Raw genomic sequence first — 17,769 nt, forward strand, 5'->3', positions numbered from 1 at the left:
CCAAATAATGTTGAAGATACTCTCTCTTTTCTGATTGGCTCAATCATCGTTCAGTGCTTGCCATAGTCTGTCAAGACACCTGTGAAGCAGATTTGGTTCTAATGTTTAATTTGGGAAGTTTTGAAAAGTAACTGTAACAACGATCGTCAATGGTAAAATGATCTTTAACATTTCTACCACTGTGAGTTTGGATTGAATAAACAAAATTGAACTCGATAAAACAATACATTCCATGGTTCATTGTCATCTGGAGTACTAGCGAACTGGCAAGCTAGCCCACATAGAATTAGCAACGACTAACATCAATGTTAGTTTTTAATTTCTAAGGATTTAGGCTTATGAATAAAGGAATACAATTTTACCAATAAACCTTTGTTATCTTTGAGGAACTAGACTGGTTGCTTTTTAATCTAAAACAAATGTTCTCTTGTGGGCTCTATCCCTTACATAAAGACACGCCTTCAAGCCTGTAGACCCTGATGTATGGAAATGCAACTCCAGGCTGTTCTTGGTCGACGGGCTAAGCTGAGGGACGTTTGCACCAATCTACGCCATCGGTGTGGACCAATAGCAACAGAGACTTCTTTAGGTTTTCCTGTAGAGGCCGTGACTAGTGCCTCCTACATTATGTATCATTTGTGTTTTCCATAGCGAGTGTTAGTATAGGTCAGGGGGGTGGACATGGCTAGGCTTTCTTGACCTATGGGTCTGAGGGTGTGTGTTTGTGTGTGTGTTTCCTTTCTGGCTAAAGGAGTAGTTGTCAAGGTTAAAGGAGGATGGTCTTCTCCCAGTAATGTCTTTTTGACCTTATGGCTCCAGGCCTGTGTTATTGAAAGCCATTGTGTGCCTCGACGTAGGCTTCTGGTGTTGGGCTTAAGCTCAGACCAAGTCTCCTGGATTTTGATTGGTTGGCTTCGCTGGACTCTTATCTTTTAATGGTTGTCCATCATTGGGTGTAAGAACAGCCTTTAAAAACGGGCTAACAGTCTGATCCAGTGGAGGATGGGTTCTCCTGCAAATTCTCTCTTTCATGCTCTCTCTCACTATCTTTTTTCTCTCTTTTCCTCTCTCTTTTCTCCATCTCTTTTCCTCTTGTACTTTCCCTCTCTTTCTCATCTCACCCCCTCTGGTGATCTTTCTCTCCCTCTCTCTGATTGTTCTTGTCTGTCTCAGTGTGTCTGATATCAGGTGTTTACGTGTATTTGCATTTGCATCACCCAGTCTGTTGTGTATAATTCTGAAGTATATGTGGTTGTATGGTTTGATGTAGTGTGTATGTGTGTGTTGATGTAGTCTTTATACGTGTGTTTTGAGCTCAGTAATAAAGATTAGTGTGTTTGTGTGTGTGAGTGTCCAGGTGCTTGCGGGTGAGTGGAGTGAGTGTGATTTTCTTCCACCTCTCTGTTGGTCTGAATCAGTGTCACGACTGGACCCTGATCTACCGCACTACCACCCCTGTTGCCCACAGGCAAAACATGATGTGACCATGCTCCAGTCCTTAGCCCCCACTGTCGGTGTGTGTCGGTGTGTGTCGGTGTGTGTCGGTGTGTGTCGGTGTGTGTGTGTGTGTGTGTGTGTGTGTGTGTGTGTGTCGGTGTGAAGGGTATGAGTGAAAATCAATGTGTGTATGTGTGTCAGTAGATAAGTAGTGGTGGCAACTCGTGTGTGCACAGGTGTTTGTTGTGCGAGCATCCTTTATATTTCTACACTGGGTTGGCCTTTTGTATTAGCCCATTCAAACCCATGCAAATAAACAGTTCCTAATCATATACAATAGAGGATAAGCAGCCTTAAGTCTGTAGACTGCCATCAACTCTGTCTGTGGAAAGCACCCGTTAGTCCAGCCCATCATCTTAATGCTGTTGGGTTGGAGTTATTCACATTACGGGTGGATTGCTCCTTTCTCCTGTTTATAAGGAACTGAGTGTTTCAGCCCTGTATTTTTTTTTAAACAGGTTCTATTAAAAGGAATAACTTTTCCACTTAAAGTGGGCAAGAACCACACACGTGGTGATGGTTCTAGGGTGTGGAGGAACCACACAGGTGGTGATGGTTCTAGGGTGTGGAGGAACCACACAGGTGGTGAAGGTTCTTGGGTTTGGAGGAACCACACAGGTGGTGATGGTTCTAGGGTGTGGAGGAACCACACAGGTGGACATAATGGTTCTAGGGTGTGGAGGAACCACACAGGTGGACATGATGGTTCTAGGGTGTGGAGGAACCACACAGGTGGACATAATGGTTCTTAAGTGTGGAGGCGAGTCCTGCGTGTTGCACTTGTCTCACTATCCAGGCTATTTTTAGGCATCGCTTTACATGCTGAGAAAAAGGGGGCTACTAGAGGCTGCATTAGAGCAGGTCATTTTCTCTTTCTCTCTCCCTTTCTCTATTCCCTTTTTATTCTTCCACACCTTCTTCCCCTATATTTCCCCCTCTCTTTCCCCCTTATCTCTTTCTATCTTTCCTTAACTCTTTCTATCTCTGTTCTTCTCTCCCCTGTTCTATCTCTCTCTTTTCTTCCTTAAGAGTGTCTCCTTCCTTCGGTGTGACACGCGGTGCAAATGAGCCCTTGGAGGGGGTGCGTCTGTGGCTTTAAATGTAGATTTCGGTGGCACCGCCGGCTCTCTGTCAGCCAAATTGATGAAGCAGATTTATGACGGCTGCTGGGCACAACAAATTAAGCTGACAGTGATGTATGGGGGGCTAATGCCACCATGATCCCAGCGAAGCTCCGCTGGACGCTCGCCACGCCACCACCCTCTTGTTAGGATCTGTTAGGCAGCCGCATAATGAAATTCCTCCGACTGATTTGAGGTTTTTTTTCTCCCCCTCTCTCTTTTCCCCCTCTCTCTCACTTCACTTCTCTTCCTGTTCACTCCATCTCTTTCTTGCTCTTTCTCTCTCTCTCTCTCTCTCTCTCTCTCTCTCTCTCTCTCTCTGTCTTCCTCTTTTTTTAACTTTTTTTCTCCTCTTCTTTTTACGCCATCTCTGCTTCTTTCTCTATCTTCACTTCTCCTCTTTTCTTCTTCATGCCATCTCTTTCTCTCATTCACTCCTCTTTTCTTCTTCATGCCATCTCTTTCTCTCATTCACTCCTCTTTTCTTCTTCATGTCATCTCTCTCTCTTTCTCTCTTCTTTTCTTCTTCATGCCATCTCTCTCTCTTTCTCTTTTTCTGTTCCTCATCTTCCCTCCCCTTAGACTCATCCGAATGCCAGCAAGCTGCCCCTGAAGGACGCCTTCACCTTCGATGACTACAGGTTGGTGAGAGCACTGCTTTTCTAGGGCCACACGCGTCCTGAAAGCCTAACCCATCATTTTGGTGTTTGTGTGGAGGGTGGGTGGGGTGGTGGTGATGCCTCTAAAAAGTGCAAAAAAAGTTGCCACTGTCGAAACGGGGCCCTCAAAACGGGGAGTTTGTTCTCATTGTTCTTTCATTAGCGTTGAATTATCTTTGAGGGAATAATTTATAGTGAGTGTGCTTTCATGTGCGTCTGCTGCAGTCTGATGCAAGTCTGCGCCCCCTCTGGGTAACGTGGGGTTGGAATACATACAGCAGCTCGCTGCCATCACTGCTCTCACTGCTGCAGCCCTCTCCACTCTGGCCTCAAACCCATGAAGAGGGAAATGGGAATGTGCATGAATGATCAATAACATGCCATTCTTTGATTGACCTCTAAATACAGTAAAGATAGTAAAAACAACTAACAACTATAAAAGTATTAAAAAAATAAAATAAATAACAACCATAAAAATAATGGCCCCTTTGTTGACACATTTACCTCTATTGGGTTGGCAAATGAGGAAACCAAAATTCTGTCATGAAATTAGCAAAAAGAAATACCCATTAAGATAGCATAGTTTAGAGTCAGTGATCTCCCTCTTGCTTTGATGTTTAAATGTCAGTTGTCTGGCTTGGTGCCAGGCGTTAGTAACGTGTTTGACCTCTGTTGCTGTCAGGTGGGCCGTTTCCTCAGTGATGACCCGACAAAACCAGATCCCCACGGAGGACGGCAGTCGGGTCACCCTGGCTCTGATCCCGCTCTGGGACATGTGCAACCACACCAATGGCCTGGTGAGTCCAGCATGCCTTACACACACACACACCTATCTTCCTACATCATCTGATGTCCAACCACACCAGTGGCTTGGTGAGTCCACCCTATTGAGTGTGCCTTAAGTAAATACCTGCTTTACTGGACGTCATGTGTGGACAGTCAGCCCTGTCCAACTGGGGAGTCACTGCTTTATGATGATAACTGGACGTCGTCTCAGTCAGTGGCACAAACATGGCTGTCCATCTTTGTATGATGCTATCCTTGGCAAAGACCCTCACAGCTCAATCAGCGTGTCTTCCCATGCCCTTCTGAGGCTCGGGCGCGTTGGTCTGGCTCAATATCCCTCTGGCTAAACATGACCGAATGGTACAGCAGAGCTTCCTGCAACAGACAAACTCTCAAACACTGAAACATGGCCATCCACACACACACCTCCTGCCAAACACACAAAGGGTTCTGTCACACATCATACAGGTCCTATGTGCTGCATTGGGGGAGAATAACGAGAGGATGCCATGTTTCAATCAACAACATGCCTCAGCCATTACTTCAGTGGACATGTCTGACGTTTAAAATCACTGCCTGAGCTCACCAACAGACACACACAGTGTTAAAATATCTGTATATTAATTGGTGTATGGATTTTAGTAATTGTGCGTGTGCTCACATATACACACACACACACGCTCATGCACACGCACACTCACAAACACGCAGAGAGTGAGAGACATGATTGTGTGGATATAATGGTTTGAGACCAAACTAAGGAGAAATTCTGCAGACAAGTGTGGCTTCCTCCAGTCGATTACTCCTGGATCTCGAGGGATCGTTTGCATTTATTTCCACCATTCGTTTGATTGCTTAGTGGTCATTGTCACAGAGCAATATATTGTCTTCCTCCTACATGCGTGCAAAATGCATTTACATCCGAAATGAAATCTGTTTTGCGAAACAGCTGAGAATCTGAGAAAGAGAAGTCATTAAGTGCCTTAATGAGATGAGATTGCATGTAGTCCCTAGGTTTATGTTTAATACAAATGTAGTGTTGTACCCTCACATTTTTCATCATAGATTTCTTGACAAGTGCTTTTTCATTTTCCTAATGTCGTTTAATTTATAAAATTGTTCTGTAACTCTGTGGGTATGGCTCTTAATATCCATTAGGTGTTAAATTATACATTTAAACAAATAAGTCTTTGCTTTATTTATTTTGGTAATGGTTTTTCTTTGGGTTGTTTTTCTCCTCTTAACTGCAAGCTGTGTAGCAAGCAGCGTGTTTCAGTTGTAGAGTGGAACCTCATAGCCTACTGTGCTGAAACTAATCATGATGCTTTAACACCATGAAGGAATTTAGATTGTTTTCAACCCTTTTACAGATTACCACCGGTTACAATCTAGAGGATGACCGCTGTGAGTGTGTTGCCCTGCAAGATTACAAAGAGAACCAACAGGTAAGTGGCAGTTGCATTACTATTTTTTGATATGCATATAAATATATATGGATGTATATATACTTTTTAAAATGTCACTCTTATTTAGCCTATAAGCCTTCCACGTCCACTTGAATGTTTTTGAGTATAGGACTCACCTATGTTTTCATATGTGTCCACCCAGAAAACAACCCCCAGCATCCCCCCCCCCCCCCCCCCCCCCCACACACACACACACACACACACGTTGTCCTCCCCCTCTCTTGCATTCTGTACACGAGCTTGAGAGTGGCGTTTATCAGCCAAACCGGCTTCTCCGTGCCCGTGGGTAATATCAGCGTGCAGGCATTCAGATCAGCCGCGGGGAGAGACATAGGAGACTCTCCTCTCCTCTCCTCTGACAGGCCCAGGTAGTCAGTCCCTCTGCCCAGAATGGGAATTATTTGATAAGATTTGGGGAGACAGGCGCTGGAGAGTGGTGGGGGGTGAGGGGGAGGCCGTGTGGGGACTGGACCTCTCCTCTCGTCTCCTCTCCTCTCCTCCGTCTCTTTCCTCTCTCCTCCTTCTCTCTGCCGCAGTCGCTTGATCCCTGATTCTGCCTTCAGATTTTGTGGCGGGACGAAAACGCTTCTGAGTACAGGGCTGAGCTGAACCACTCCTCTTTCCTCTCTCTCTCTCTCTCTTCTCTCTCTCTCTCTCTCTCTCTCTCCTCTCTGTTTCTCTTACACTCTCTCTCTTTTTTTCTAGCCATCTCTCCCTCCACCCCCGCACCCCCACCCCACCATTCTGCTATCTGTAAATGTAGTGTGTGTAATATACAGGAGTAGGACGTGACTGGTGTGTGGAGGAGTAAAGGGTGTGTGTGTGTGTGTGTGTGTGTGTGTGTGTGTGTGTGAGGGATGGAGGGGTAAAGGTAGGGTGAGGTGTCTGCCCTGATGGCCCTTCAGGTGTCTGCCAGTCTCCAGGCCTGGCACAGCAAGCAATCAGTCTTCATTCCCTCTTTTTGGTATTATTGCCATTAGTCACCATAGGTGAAGCAGCCAGTATGGTCAGATGAGCCGGAAGTAAAGCCCACATCAGAGTTATGGTTAGGCTGTTCCTGTTCCAGCAAGTCTTGAAGCAGGCAAAACCAGAAGCAGGCAAAGTCCAAAAGGAGAAAGGGGCTGCTGCATTAAGCGCTGCAATGACTGTTTCTGACAGGGCTGTTCCACTTGGCACCGTGCACAGTGAGAATGCTGAAACTGAACAGTAGTGAGATTGATAAGTGACTCACTACATTAAATGCAGACAGTAATTCTTTGGAATCAGAAATGCCTGAACTGTATCTGCCTCTGTTGTCATACCTACGGACTCCTCCTCTCCCTCGCTTCCTCTCAGATCTACATCTTCTACGGCACGCGCTCCAACGCAGAGTTTGTCATCCATAACGGCTTCTTCTTCGAGGACAACGCCCACGACAGGGTGAAGATCAAGCTGGGCGTCAGCAAGAGCGAGCGGCTTTACGCCATGAAGGCCGAGGTGCTGGCCAGGGCTGGGATCCCCTCGTAAGTCTTACCCATGATCCTCTCTGTCTGCTGTAGGTAGCCGTCAACTCTACTGGGTTTGGGCCATTTAAGGCCAACATCTATCCCACCTAACTGCTTTCTGAGTTCAGGTCTCATAAGATCATCCAGCAGATGTGTGGTTTGCTTAGAGGCTAGTGCTCTGTTCAATAATCAATTTACTACTCCATCTATACTCTTTGACACTGTATAGTTTTATTAAATAGCGCATATCACTCACCCAGTGTGTGGCTAATCGTCCTAATTATAATCATCAACTTGTGCATGTGTATATCATAGGAACAAGCACAAGACAATTCAATCACAGTGTATCAGTAAAACTGAATAGGCAAGCACAGGAAATACAAGAAATGGTTTAATGAAAGATGTGAAATGCTGCTTTTCATCTTGTCTTGGGGAACCGAGCCTGTGCATGGTTTGGTGTGGTATGGAGTGGGCACTGTGTTATTAGGACAGTGTTGAAAGTATTCTAGTCGATAATAATTGAGCGAAGTACTGCCATCTTTTTTTCCGACAGTTGAGGATGAAGCGCCCTGTGCGTTCACAAGCACTGTGACATTCTCCCCGGTGAGAGGAGAGCCTCATCATTTTATCATTACCCTAATCAAACACAGCACTCTCCCTCTGACATTTTTAATAAGCCGCTTTTAATCTCTTATTGATTGTATTCTAAATTCCACACTATAATTAAATTAGATGGCGATGGAGTCGTCCCTCTTTTTGTCATCTTTCTTTGTGTGGCGGTTAAGCAGATAGAGTGGTGCGTTGAAGGCATTTTTTTTTTTTTTTACCTGTGAAGTCTTTCCAGTGCCAGTGGTGCATCTGAGAGAGACGTCAGCAGGAACAATCCGCTGTGTGCTTCGTGGATTAGATCTGCTTCTTTAATGATCATACCGCCAAGATGGTGGAATTTGCATTCATTAGAGTACGGTACAGAAACCATCTTAATATAAAGACTGTGTAAGATGCAAGCACACACACAGCACAGTGTGGCTTTATCTGTCTTTGTCGGAGAGTTCAGGGTTAAACCCTCTCACAGATTCACACTTTTATAAAGGGCTTGAGCGAGAGAGGGGGGGGTGGGTGGTTGGGGTGTAATTTAATTATGGGGCTGCGAAAGCTCTGTAATGCATTTTGTAGTGCAATATTGCTGGCCTGTCTGTCACTGATCAATACAGCGAAACGCATGAAAATATTGCCCTTCTTAAATTCCCCTCAGCTTGACAGCAGGGGGGGGGGGTCCACTATGAAGCATAGGTGTCTGTCTGTGTGCCTTTCTCTCTCCCTAAAGCGTGCGATAAGACTGGATGGGTATATGTATGTGTGTGTGTGTGTGTGTTTGCACGTGGCTGATCTGCCTCAGTAATTAAAGAGTAAATTATAAATGATTGAGCGTGTTTTTAAAAATGCATTGGGTTCACTGGCTTCTCTTCACTTTAGATCAATCAGTTGTCAAGCGGTGGGTTTTGCGGGCAGAGGGGGTGTTTGGGGGGGGGGCTAAAACGCCTGGCTGCCATTAGCACCTCTCTGCCGGTCCTGTCGGAGATAATTTAACTGCAATAAATATTTCTTTGAGGGGGGGGGGGGGGGGGGGCAGAGAAAGGGTGTGTATGTGAGGTGGGGGTGGGGGTGTTGTTGTTGCGCTAGCAGGTCAGAATGCCAAGGCCAGGGAGAAAATTGGATGTAATGAGGATATTGTATGTGTGTGTGACAGAGAGTGTGTGTCTGGTGTTGTGGTTGCATCGCTGTGTTTTGTGTGTGTGTTGACCTCTGGCTCTGTCCCTCCACAGGTCCAGCATCTTTGCCCTGCACTGCAGCGACCCCCCCATCTCCGCTCAGCTCCTGGCCTTCCTGCGTGTCTTCTGCATGACTGAAGGTACACACACACACACACACACACACACACACACACACACACACACACACACACACACACACACACACACACACACACACACATAGTGAGCTAGCGAGGCCTCTCACACGCGGAGCTCCCTGTGGCTTCCTCCAGGCCTCCCTGCCATGAAACGCGAGTCGGGAAGACATGTTCTACAGGCGACTCCTACAACACTCTGAGGGGCAGGACACACACTCTCACACACACACACACACACACACACACACCAGCCTTCCCAGAGGTGTTTAATTGATCAAGACAGTCCCGCAGATGTGACGAAGGAGCGATCCTGAGCACGTGAAATATTCATTTGCGCGCGCACAGGAAGGACCCGTGTCATAAATCCCAGGAAGCAAGGGGCCGTGTCCTCTGGCAAGACCTCTTAAGGCGGAGCTATATATTATTCAGACTTTGTATGTTAATTTTTTAAAACCACCGCAGCCCTTCTAGTCAGGGGGTCCCTCTGTGCTCCTCTGCATTTCACTCTCTCCCTCTCTGTCTATCCCTCCTTCCTCTCTTTCTCTTTACAACAATGTCCTTCTTTCCTTTTCTCTCGATCCCCCTCTCTCATCTCTCTCCCTTTCACTATCATTCCTTTCTCTCTCCATCTCTATTTATCTGTCATCTCTCTCTCTCGCTCTCTCTTTCTCTTCCTTTCCCCATCTCTCTCTGTGTCTCTCCTCTTAACAGATCTGACAGGACGCTGTGCCGTGCTCACATTAAGCACTCATTCCCAGCTCCTTTCATCTCCTCTCTGCTCCTGTAATCAGACCTTACATAATCTCAGCCCATCAAACCGATGGCTCCCCTGCTATCTCTAATGGGAGAGGGGTATGGATGTGTATGTGGGTGTATACATTTCATCATGTCTGTGTTGTGTGTGTGTGTGTGTGTGTGTGTGTGTGTGATTTGCAGAGGAGCTGAAGGACTATCTGGTGGGTGAGCATGCCATCAATAAGATCTTCACACTGGGCAACACGGAGTTCCCTGTCAGCTGGGACAACGAGATCAAGCTGTGGACCTTCTTGGAGACCCGTGCCTCTCTTTTGCTCAAGACCTACAAAACCACCTCCGAGGTGTGTGTGTGTGTGTGGAAAAAGGGAAGACCGTCCCTCCTAATGTCCTAAATCCCTGTTCAGACTTCCTCTAGCTATTACACACATCAGACATGCTCGACGAACTCCCAAGCCACTTTTTCAAACTTTGTCCAATTCTCAAACACACCACAATTCTCAAGTCCACTTTTCCATACTGTCTCAAGTTCACAAACACACTGAAGTTCACAAACCTAGATCCCCCAAGCCCATTTTTTCCTTCCAAGCAGTAATGCTTTGCACATTTTGCACCACAGTAAGCAGTTGTTTCACAAACCTAACTAAGTTGCCTTACAAGGTCATGAACAACCACATTTGCTGTTAAAGTTTTCTGTGAGGTTGTAACTGGATCGTGTGTGTGTGTGTGTGTGTACACTGGTGTGTGTTTCTCTGTCGTGTGTGTGTGTGTCTCTGTCGTGTGTGTGTGTGTGTGTGTGTGTGCACTGGTGTGTGTTTCTCTGTCGTGTGTATACTGGTGTGTGTGTCTCTGTCGTGTGTGTGTGTGTGTGCTGGTCCTGCAGGATGACCGCACCATGCTGGAGAAGCCTGACCTGTCCCTGCACTCTCGCACGGCCATCAAGCTGCGCCTGGCGGAGAAGGAGATCCTTGAGCGGGCAGCGTCCAGCGGACGGGCCAAGCGGCTGCACTTCCAGCAACAGCTGGACGAGGGCGCTGCGCTGCCCCTCTACGAGGAGAGCGACATCGCCCTGCTGGAGAATGCCGACGCCAAGCTGCCCATCATCCTCCGCAAGCTGGAGGAGGAGGAGGAAGAGGAGGAGGATGATGAGGAGAGGAGCGCGGAAAAGGAGCTTAAGATGGCGCAGGGAGATGCAATAGGGGTGCCACTCCTCAACGGCGAGCGCAAGCCGACTGTGGGCCCCGACCCCACGTCACAAGTGGAAGAGAAGGAAAAGGTAGAGAAGGGAGAGCTGGATGACGAGGAGAAGGAGAAGGGTGAGCTGGAGGAGGAGGAGAAGGAGAAGGGAGAGCTGGAGGAGGAGGAGAAGGAGAAGGGAGAGCTGGAGGAGAAGGAGAAGGGTGAGCTGGAGGAGGAGGAGAAGGAGAAGGGAGAGCTGAAGGAGAAGGGTGAGCTGGAGGAGGAGGAGAAGGAGAAGAAGGTAGAGGAGAAGGAGAAGGGAGAGCTGGAGGAGAAGGAGATAGGGTTACAGAAGGAGGAAGAGAAGAAGAAGGAGGAGGAGGAGGAGAAGGACATGAGTGTGGGCTCGCAACAGGAGGAGAACTCGAGTGATAAGAGAACTGGTGATGAATCCAAAGAAAACGAAGACTAGAATCCTCATGCCTGTAGAGCAATACACACACACACACACACACACACTGCAGTTTTATTTATTTTTCTTTTTATGTTTCTTTCAATGTCTCACAGGAAAACTAAGGCTAATTAAAACAGAAGTGACTATTTAACTTTAGCAATTACAAAAAAAGGTTTCAATTGTCAGTTCGACTTTTTGTTTTTGTTTAGGCTTTAGTTTTTAATTTTATTTGTTTTTTATATATATATATATATGTGTTCAACAGGCAGCATCTTAAGCAACCAGCATGTCTGTGCACCCTTCTTGCAGTTGGTGAAAGTCATTTTTTTTTTTAGAGGGGGTTTCGTGCCCTCCTGGGGGTGTTCTTTAGTTTCAACCAATGGATTAACTCGTTAAACTTATGACACATTTCAATGTGAGGCTTTTTGATTGGTTACTGAACACTCTCTGACTTAAAAGCAAAAAACTAACCGTAGATACACCTGGGAACCTTTTTTTTTGGTACCGATTTTTTTTCCCCCCCATCCTCTCATTTACACCCTAGCTGGTGCAAGCCAAGGGCCTAGTTTTAGTTTTCCTAGCCAACGCCAGCTATGAATATGGATGTTTTCTATCTTAAGATTCCAGTCACTGCCTCTTACACTGGATCCAGTGTACTGACTGACTGACTAAGACATACTAACGCTTTAGAAAAAAAGACCCAGAATGGTCCGGAAGTATTGACTCGCACTTTTCTTTTTGTGGAAACAATCAGCGTCATCGCACTTAGATTAATCTGTTTCGGTCCTTTGTGATGTGCAAAGGGCACATTTCATTTAAGACAGAGTTTGTTAATGTAATGAGGCTTACTACGAACTTACATGCTTGTCTATAATGAATGTAAGTCAACATTTGAGCCACAACGCATCCCTAGGATGTTTTCACCTTCGTCGTCGTGGGTAACGCCACTCATTGGACTAGCAGTTTGTCACTATGACACCGGGACAAATAAAGGTTACCCTTTTTTTTTTTTTTTCTAATGGCTCAATTCAATATGCCAATAGTCACCATGTGTCAATCTGTTCAATTTTTTGTACCTTCAATGGTTTCATTGAATGTTTTTGTTTGTTTATATTTTTCTGTTTATTTTAAAGCCTTAAGAGAGAGTTATCTATGTTACAGACAGGAGAGACAGAAGTTGACACGGTTCACTGCAGAAGTGTCCAGTCTGTGTTTGGCATTCATTTCCTCAAATCAGGAGGCAATCACAGACCCAGAATGTCCAGGCAGTGTTCATGTATATCTCACGATGAATGGAATATCACTGGCTTCATGTGTGTTATTTTGCTCTGCCGTGGCCCCTGCAGACATCAATAGCTTTTAGCTCAGAAGTTCCTCTGCTACTGTCAACGTTATTGTGGAACGCTGTCTAACTTTGTCACCAGGTTCGTGCCCGGCCTGATATTAAAGTATTTTTAAATTTGAGCAACATTTAGTATAAAGGATGTTTATAATAAATACCTGACACCATTTCCAGTGACTAACAAGACTAACTGCCTGTGCTCATTCTATGGACACGGATGGACACCTCTCCTTGCAACACTCTTGAATGATCTTGCTGCTTTGTATATATGTTTATAGCAACTGAGAGCCTGTCTACTGCTTGTGGCGTGTACTGCTGCCAGCCCTTAAGCATAGCTATCTAGCGCCAGAGGAGTCCGCAATGGATTATCTTTTAACATGCAGTTGGTTTAAATAAAGGGCAGCAGGACTGTGTGTGGGCAAATCCACCTTTCGTCAGGAGGCTGTCTGCGGTGAACGGTCCGTGATTAAAGACGCTCTCATTTTTCACCCAAACCGTGTAAGGTGTTGCTCTGTCTTTCTCGTCTGACCTGTCACTCTAGGATCTTTCTAGCACTTTCCTTATGGTTCATAAGGTTACCAGCCCATTGTTCTTCCTCATTCCTATTTTAAAGGGATGAAAAAAAAAAAGATTCAATATAGTTTTTTTTCTTCTCATTCTTTCAACCCTTGCCCCATTACAAATTTATAAAAGAAACATTATCTTGAATCATTTAATTCAGGGCAATTAAATTTTGAAATTTTCCATTCATTATTCATGCGCTTTAAGATAAAACCCCTTTAATCCCTGAATAGATTATTATAATGGCCGATAGGGTGGCCAGTAGTAAACTGCGGCAGTCCTGCACATGTCCGGTGCTGTTAGTATTCGACGTGTCATGCCTGAGAGCGAGCAAGCGTGTGGTGGAGCCATGGCCAGGGACCGTTGCACCAAAGTAATCCAGCCCATGAATAATATACACAAGTCTCTATTAATATACAATGGTGCTGAGCACGCTTGACTGGAAAGCCCATTGTCATGCAAGTATTTACCAATACCTTAACTGTGTGTGTGTGTGTGTGTGTGTGTGTGTGTCTGCCGCAGGCCTGGGAGGGGATGCACCTCCAAGAGGTTAGGAGGTCATTTAGCGCCTTTGTGCCACAGAGTGTGCAGTCTACTTGAATGGCGAAGACCTACATCTTGACTTTATACAACACGTGATGAGGTCTGTTTAGATGGGGCCGTGCCCTTATGTGGCCTTTATTGATTGTCTCCAACTCCATTGTAACCATTACTTTTGCTTTGGCTGGAGTAAGGATGGCTTATTTTTTCAAGTTTCGTCTGCCAAAAATGAAACAATATGACGTGAAAAAAAGATGTTTAGTTTGGTTTGCTTTGTCTGATTCTTTTCACATACCATTGTTAACAGGAAGAGTTTTATTAAGTTCCGTCATATAAAACGGCGACTTTCTGTTAGTTGTTCAGAGACAAAGGTCCCCATGGCAATATGAAACGTGTAGACATGGGGTCAAAATGGCAGGTGGGGTGGCCTTGGCATGGTGGGGTGGCCTTGGCATGTCTGTTGGTTCACCCCTCTGTACTGCAGTATCGGAAACTCTCATAAGCCAAGTTATTCGGTTAAGAACTAATTGACACCTGCGTCTCACATCTCTTTGACACGACAGTTAGAAGCCACTTCACGTTTAAACACAGGCCTTTGTTAACCAAGGCTTTTTTAAACTAACCCCAGTCCCCTTCAGTAGTTAGCTTGTCCATGATGCAGGGGCCCCTCATGGTAGTTTTGTGTTCGTTTTCTGTGACCCTGAATAAGTAAAGTGCTCTTTAGCGGCCTTGGCTACTGTTTGTGTGTTAACCACCAGGACTGTGCAATTATGCCTCATCGTGCATGCCTTCAAGTACAGTTTGGTTTGCTTCCATTTCGTGGTTTTTTTCAGTGCACACTCAGTGTGGATACTTCAGGTTCTCAGTGTGAAAGAGTGCATTGTGCGGTTGGGGGGGTGGCGATAACTGTCATGGTTGGAGCCAGGCCTGAACGACCTTAGCGTGTGTTTTAAGCTTCATTGTACAGCCTTGTCTATCCTTTGAAGTGGTCAAGACTTTCAGCCAGACTAACAGACTTTCGTTTAGTCTTTTTAGACTTTATTGATGAAAAAGACAGAACTGATGTCTGAAAGCTGCCATGTTCTCAGCTGGTCGTCTTTGGCATTGTCAGTCACTCACTCGCTTTCACTTACTCTCTCCATCTCTTTCTTTTACTCTTTCTCTCTAACTTTCATGCGCTCTCTTTTTTTTCCTTCTCTCACTTTCTTCCCCTCTCCCTTTCCCTCTCTCTCTCTTTCTCCCCGTCCTCATACACGTTTGAGTCCCAGCCTTAAGGCAGAAGCCCATAATGGAAGAAGCCATTTATTATTGATGAGGCAGGATCAGAGGACCGGGATAGGGACGGCGGAGGCTGGCCTAGCGTGACCAGACCAGACCTCTCTTCATCCGTCACTTCATGGGACTGACGTGCCGAGAGAGTGATTGGCAAGGGCGGAAGAAATGTGTGAAGAACGCAAGGAAGAGATGGCAGATGAAGGCTGTAAAAAATGGAGGGAACGGGGAGCTTTTACGAAAGGGAGGGGAGGGGAGGGGGGATGTGTCTCTTCAAGCGCGGTGCTTCTCAAACTCTGCATGCACTGTTTAAGATTTAAACAGGTGCAATGATACCTACAACAACAGCAGGCCATGATGTGTGTGTGTGTGTGTGTGTGTGTGTCTCTCTCTCTCTCTCTCTCTCTCTCTCTCTCTCTCTGTATGTGTGTATACAAGCAGTGTTGATACTTGTAAACATCACAGATAGACTGTTGTGGCTGACTGTACATCGGCCTCACACAAAAATCCACTTCATTCACAGTGAGTGCGGTGTGATGCTAGTGAGTGCAGAAGTTCTCTTCATAACCTGCTAGGATTTGTCAGGATTTTACCAAGTTATTTATCTTCTTGAGTGAAAATGTTATTCAGTCATGCCAGTACGGACTAGTTTGCATAAGTATGTAAACACACACACGCACACAGAACATACATTGTCAAACAACGACAGGCCTGTGTCTTCCACTCGGCCTGAGCAGTATGTATCCAAAATAGCAGAGGTTCAGCCTGATCTCATATTCCTTTTCAGCAAGCAACATTTAATTTTTAATCCTATTTAAGCCAACTGGAAGTAGTATTTTGCAACAGTGAAACCACCGCATCTATAATTGATGCCCTGTCTTGGCTGATGCAGTGGGAATGTTTAGCGGCAGAAGGAGGGAGGGAGGGAGGGAGTGATGCATGGGAGACCCTGTGGGCACTGGCTGGAGAGAGTGGGGGGGAGGGGGGGCTCTGCTGCTGCAAAGCTCAACACAAATGCAAATGGCATGCTGATAAGGGGCCATAAATCCATTGTGTGTGACGTTTCCTTCTCTGCTGCTCTCCCTGAGCGTCCTGAACACACACACACACACACACACACACACTTCCCATCTCAACCCAGCCTAAAACCCCCTCACCTCGCCCTCCTCAAGAAAAATGAAGACAGTTCGACCCCCCCCCCCCAAACACACAAAGACCCAGGCAGGATAAGGAACAAGGGCAGCTCCAAAAAAAGCTTTTAGCTAAGAAAAACCTGCGACAAAGACCTCTCAGTGTGCCTCCTGCAGGATGTGCTGCGGGGACAGGGAGAGGTACAGAAGATGGGGCCTGGTGGTGGGGGAAGGGGTTTTATTTATTTTATTTTTTATTCATTCTGGAGTGTCCTCCTTTGTGTGATGCCTGGATCGTTATCTTCTGCCTTTAATGGGCTAGGGATGACGCCCCAGGATCACAGACAAGGAAGACGAGGAGGAGGAGGAGGGGGTGGGCAGAAAGAGGGAGTGGGTCGGGAGCGGGAGTGACCGCGGCCTGCCACGTCCGTCCCCACAAGAGTTGTTAATTCTACTTCGCCCCGCTCTGGCGAGAGAGAGGGAGAGGAGAGGAGAGAGAGGGGAACATCATTCTCTATTCTCCCAGGTCAGAGTGGGAACAATTAAGTGTGGAGGGCGCGGGGAGCGAGCGGCGAGCAGGACGACAGCTGATGAATGTGCGGGCAGGCTGCAAGTGACAATATGCAGACAAGCGAGATCATTTGCAAATGGATGCAGGGAGACGGAGAGAGAGAGAGGGATGGGGAGAGAGAGAGAGGGGAAGGGGGGCGGTGGCAGCGAGGCAAAGTCAGAGACAGGAGAAGGGGGGGGGGGGGGGGGGGCTCTTAACCCTTTCCATTCCTGTCTTCCCAAGGAGAAAGGTAGAGAAAAATAGAGACATTGAGAGATTGCTATCAGTGTCTATATACAGTACAAACAGGTGCACTTTGGATGTGCTGGATTTATCTGAGTAATTGGACTAAATTCACGAAACAGATTTCAGCTGAATGTAAGCACACAGCAAACAGAATGAGACAAAGGATGATCACTGCCAGGCATTAATGTTGCAGTCATGCAGAGTACACTGTAGTTTCCCAGCCGTACAGAGGGGAGAGCGGGCAGACACGATGGTGATGCGACGCGCCCGTTTAATTGCAGAGCGGGCCCCGTTGACGGGCAGAGGATGATCTCTATCAAATCAAAGCCCATTAGTCTAATAGTGATGGAATAAGTAGCAGTGATGCCCAGTCAAATCTGGCATTAATCACGCAGCCGTGATGTGCTCCTCCTGCGTCATCTATATTTAATGTCGAGCCAGGCGCGCCCGCTCCACTGTATCACTGAAGAGCCTCTGTAAATAGACTTGTGTAGGATTGTCAGGAGGGTTTTTTTCTTTTTTCAGGCACTGAGCTCTAACTCGGCGATTCAGTAATGAGAAAAGAGACGATTCCTGCTGTCGCTGTCGCCGCACATGAAAATTAGCCGAGGCGAGGAGACGGACGAACGACAGGCGGGTTGTGTTGTGCGGAGAGTGGCCTTTTAGGAGTTCATTAACCCCATGTTGTCTTTTGCTCGTCAGTCGAGGTGAAGAGGTCACTGTGTGGAGTCTCGCGTCACCAGTTAAACCCTGTACCAACGAACACTGCAGGGCTGCCACCATGTTTGACATCACCATTTTCATTCCCTGGCCTGAC

General features: G+C 46.4%; 1 protein-coding gene across 1 annotated transcript in view; it reads left to right on the plus strand.

The window, feature by feature from the left end:
* The window catches only part of setd3 (SET domain containing 3, actin histidine methyltransferase), a 28,476-nt gene extending 14,757 nt beyond the window's left edge, over positions 1-13,719 (plus strand). The window contains exons 7-13 of the mRNA XM_080850555.1: positions 3,201-3,259; positions 3,960-4,074; positions 5,434-5,508; positions 6,865-7,031; positions 8,840-8,925; positions 9,862-10,022; positions 10,562-13,719. Coding sequence (XP_080706681.1) covers positions 3,201-3,259; positions 3,960-4,074; positions 5,434-5,508; positions 6,865-7,031; positions 8,840-8,925; positions 9,862-10,022; positions 10,562-11,329 — 1,431 coding nt within the window. The 3' untranslated portion in view covers positions 11,330-13,719. The remainder of the gene's footprint in view (positions 1-3,200; positions 3,260-3,959; positions 4,075-5,433; positions 5,509-6,864; positions 7,032-8,839; positions 8,926-9,861; positions 10,023-10,561) is intronic.
* Positions 13,720-17,769: the final 4,050 nt, after the last annotated feature.

This window comes from Sprattus sprattus (genome assembly GCF_963457725.1).
Source record: "Sprattus sprattus genome assembly, chromosome: 13".
In the NCBI taxonomy this organism is placed as follows: Eukaryota; Metazoa; Chordata; class Actinopteri; order Clupeiformes; family Clupeidae; genus Sprattus; species Sprattus sprattus.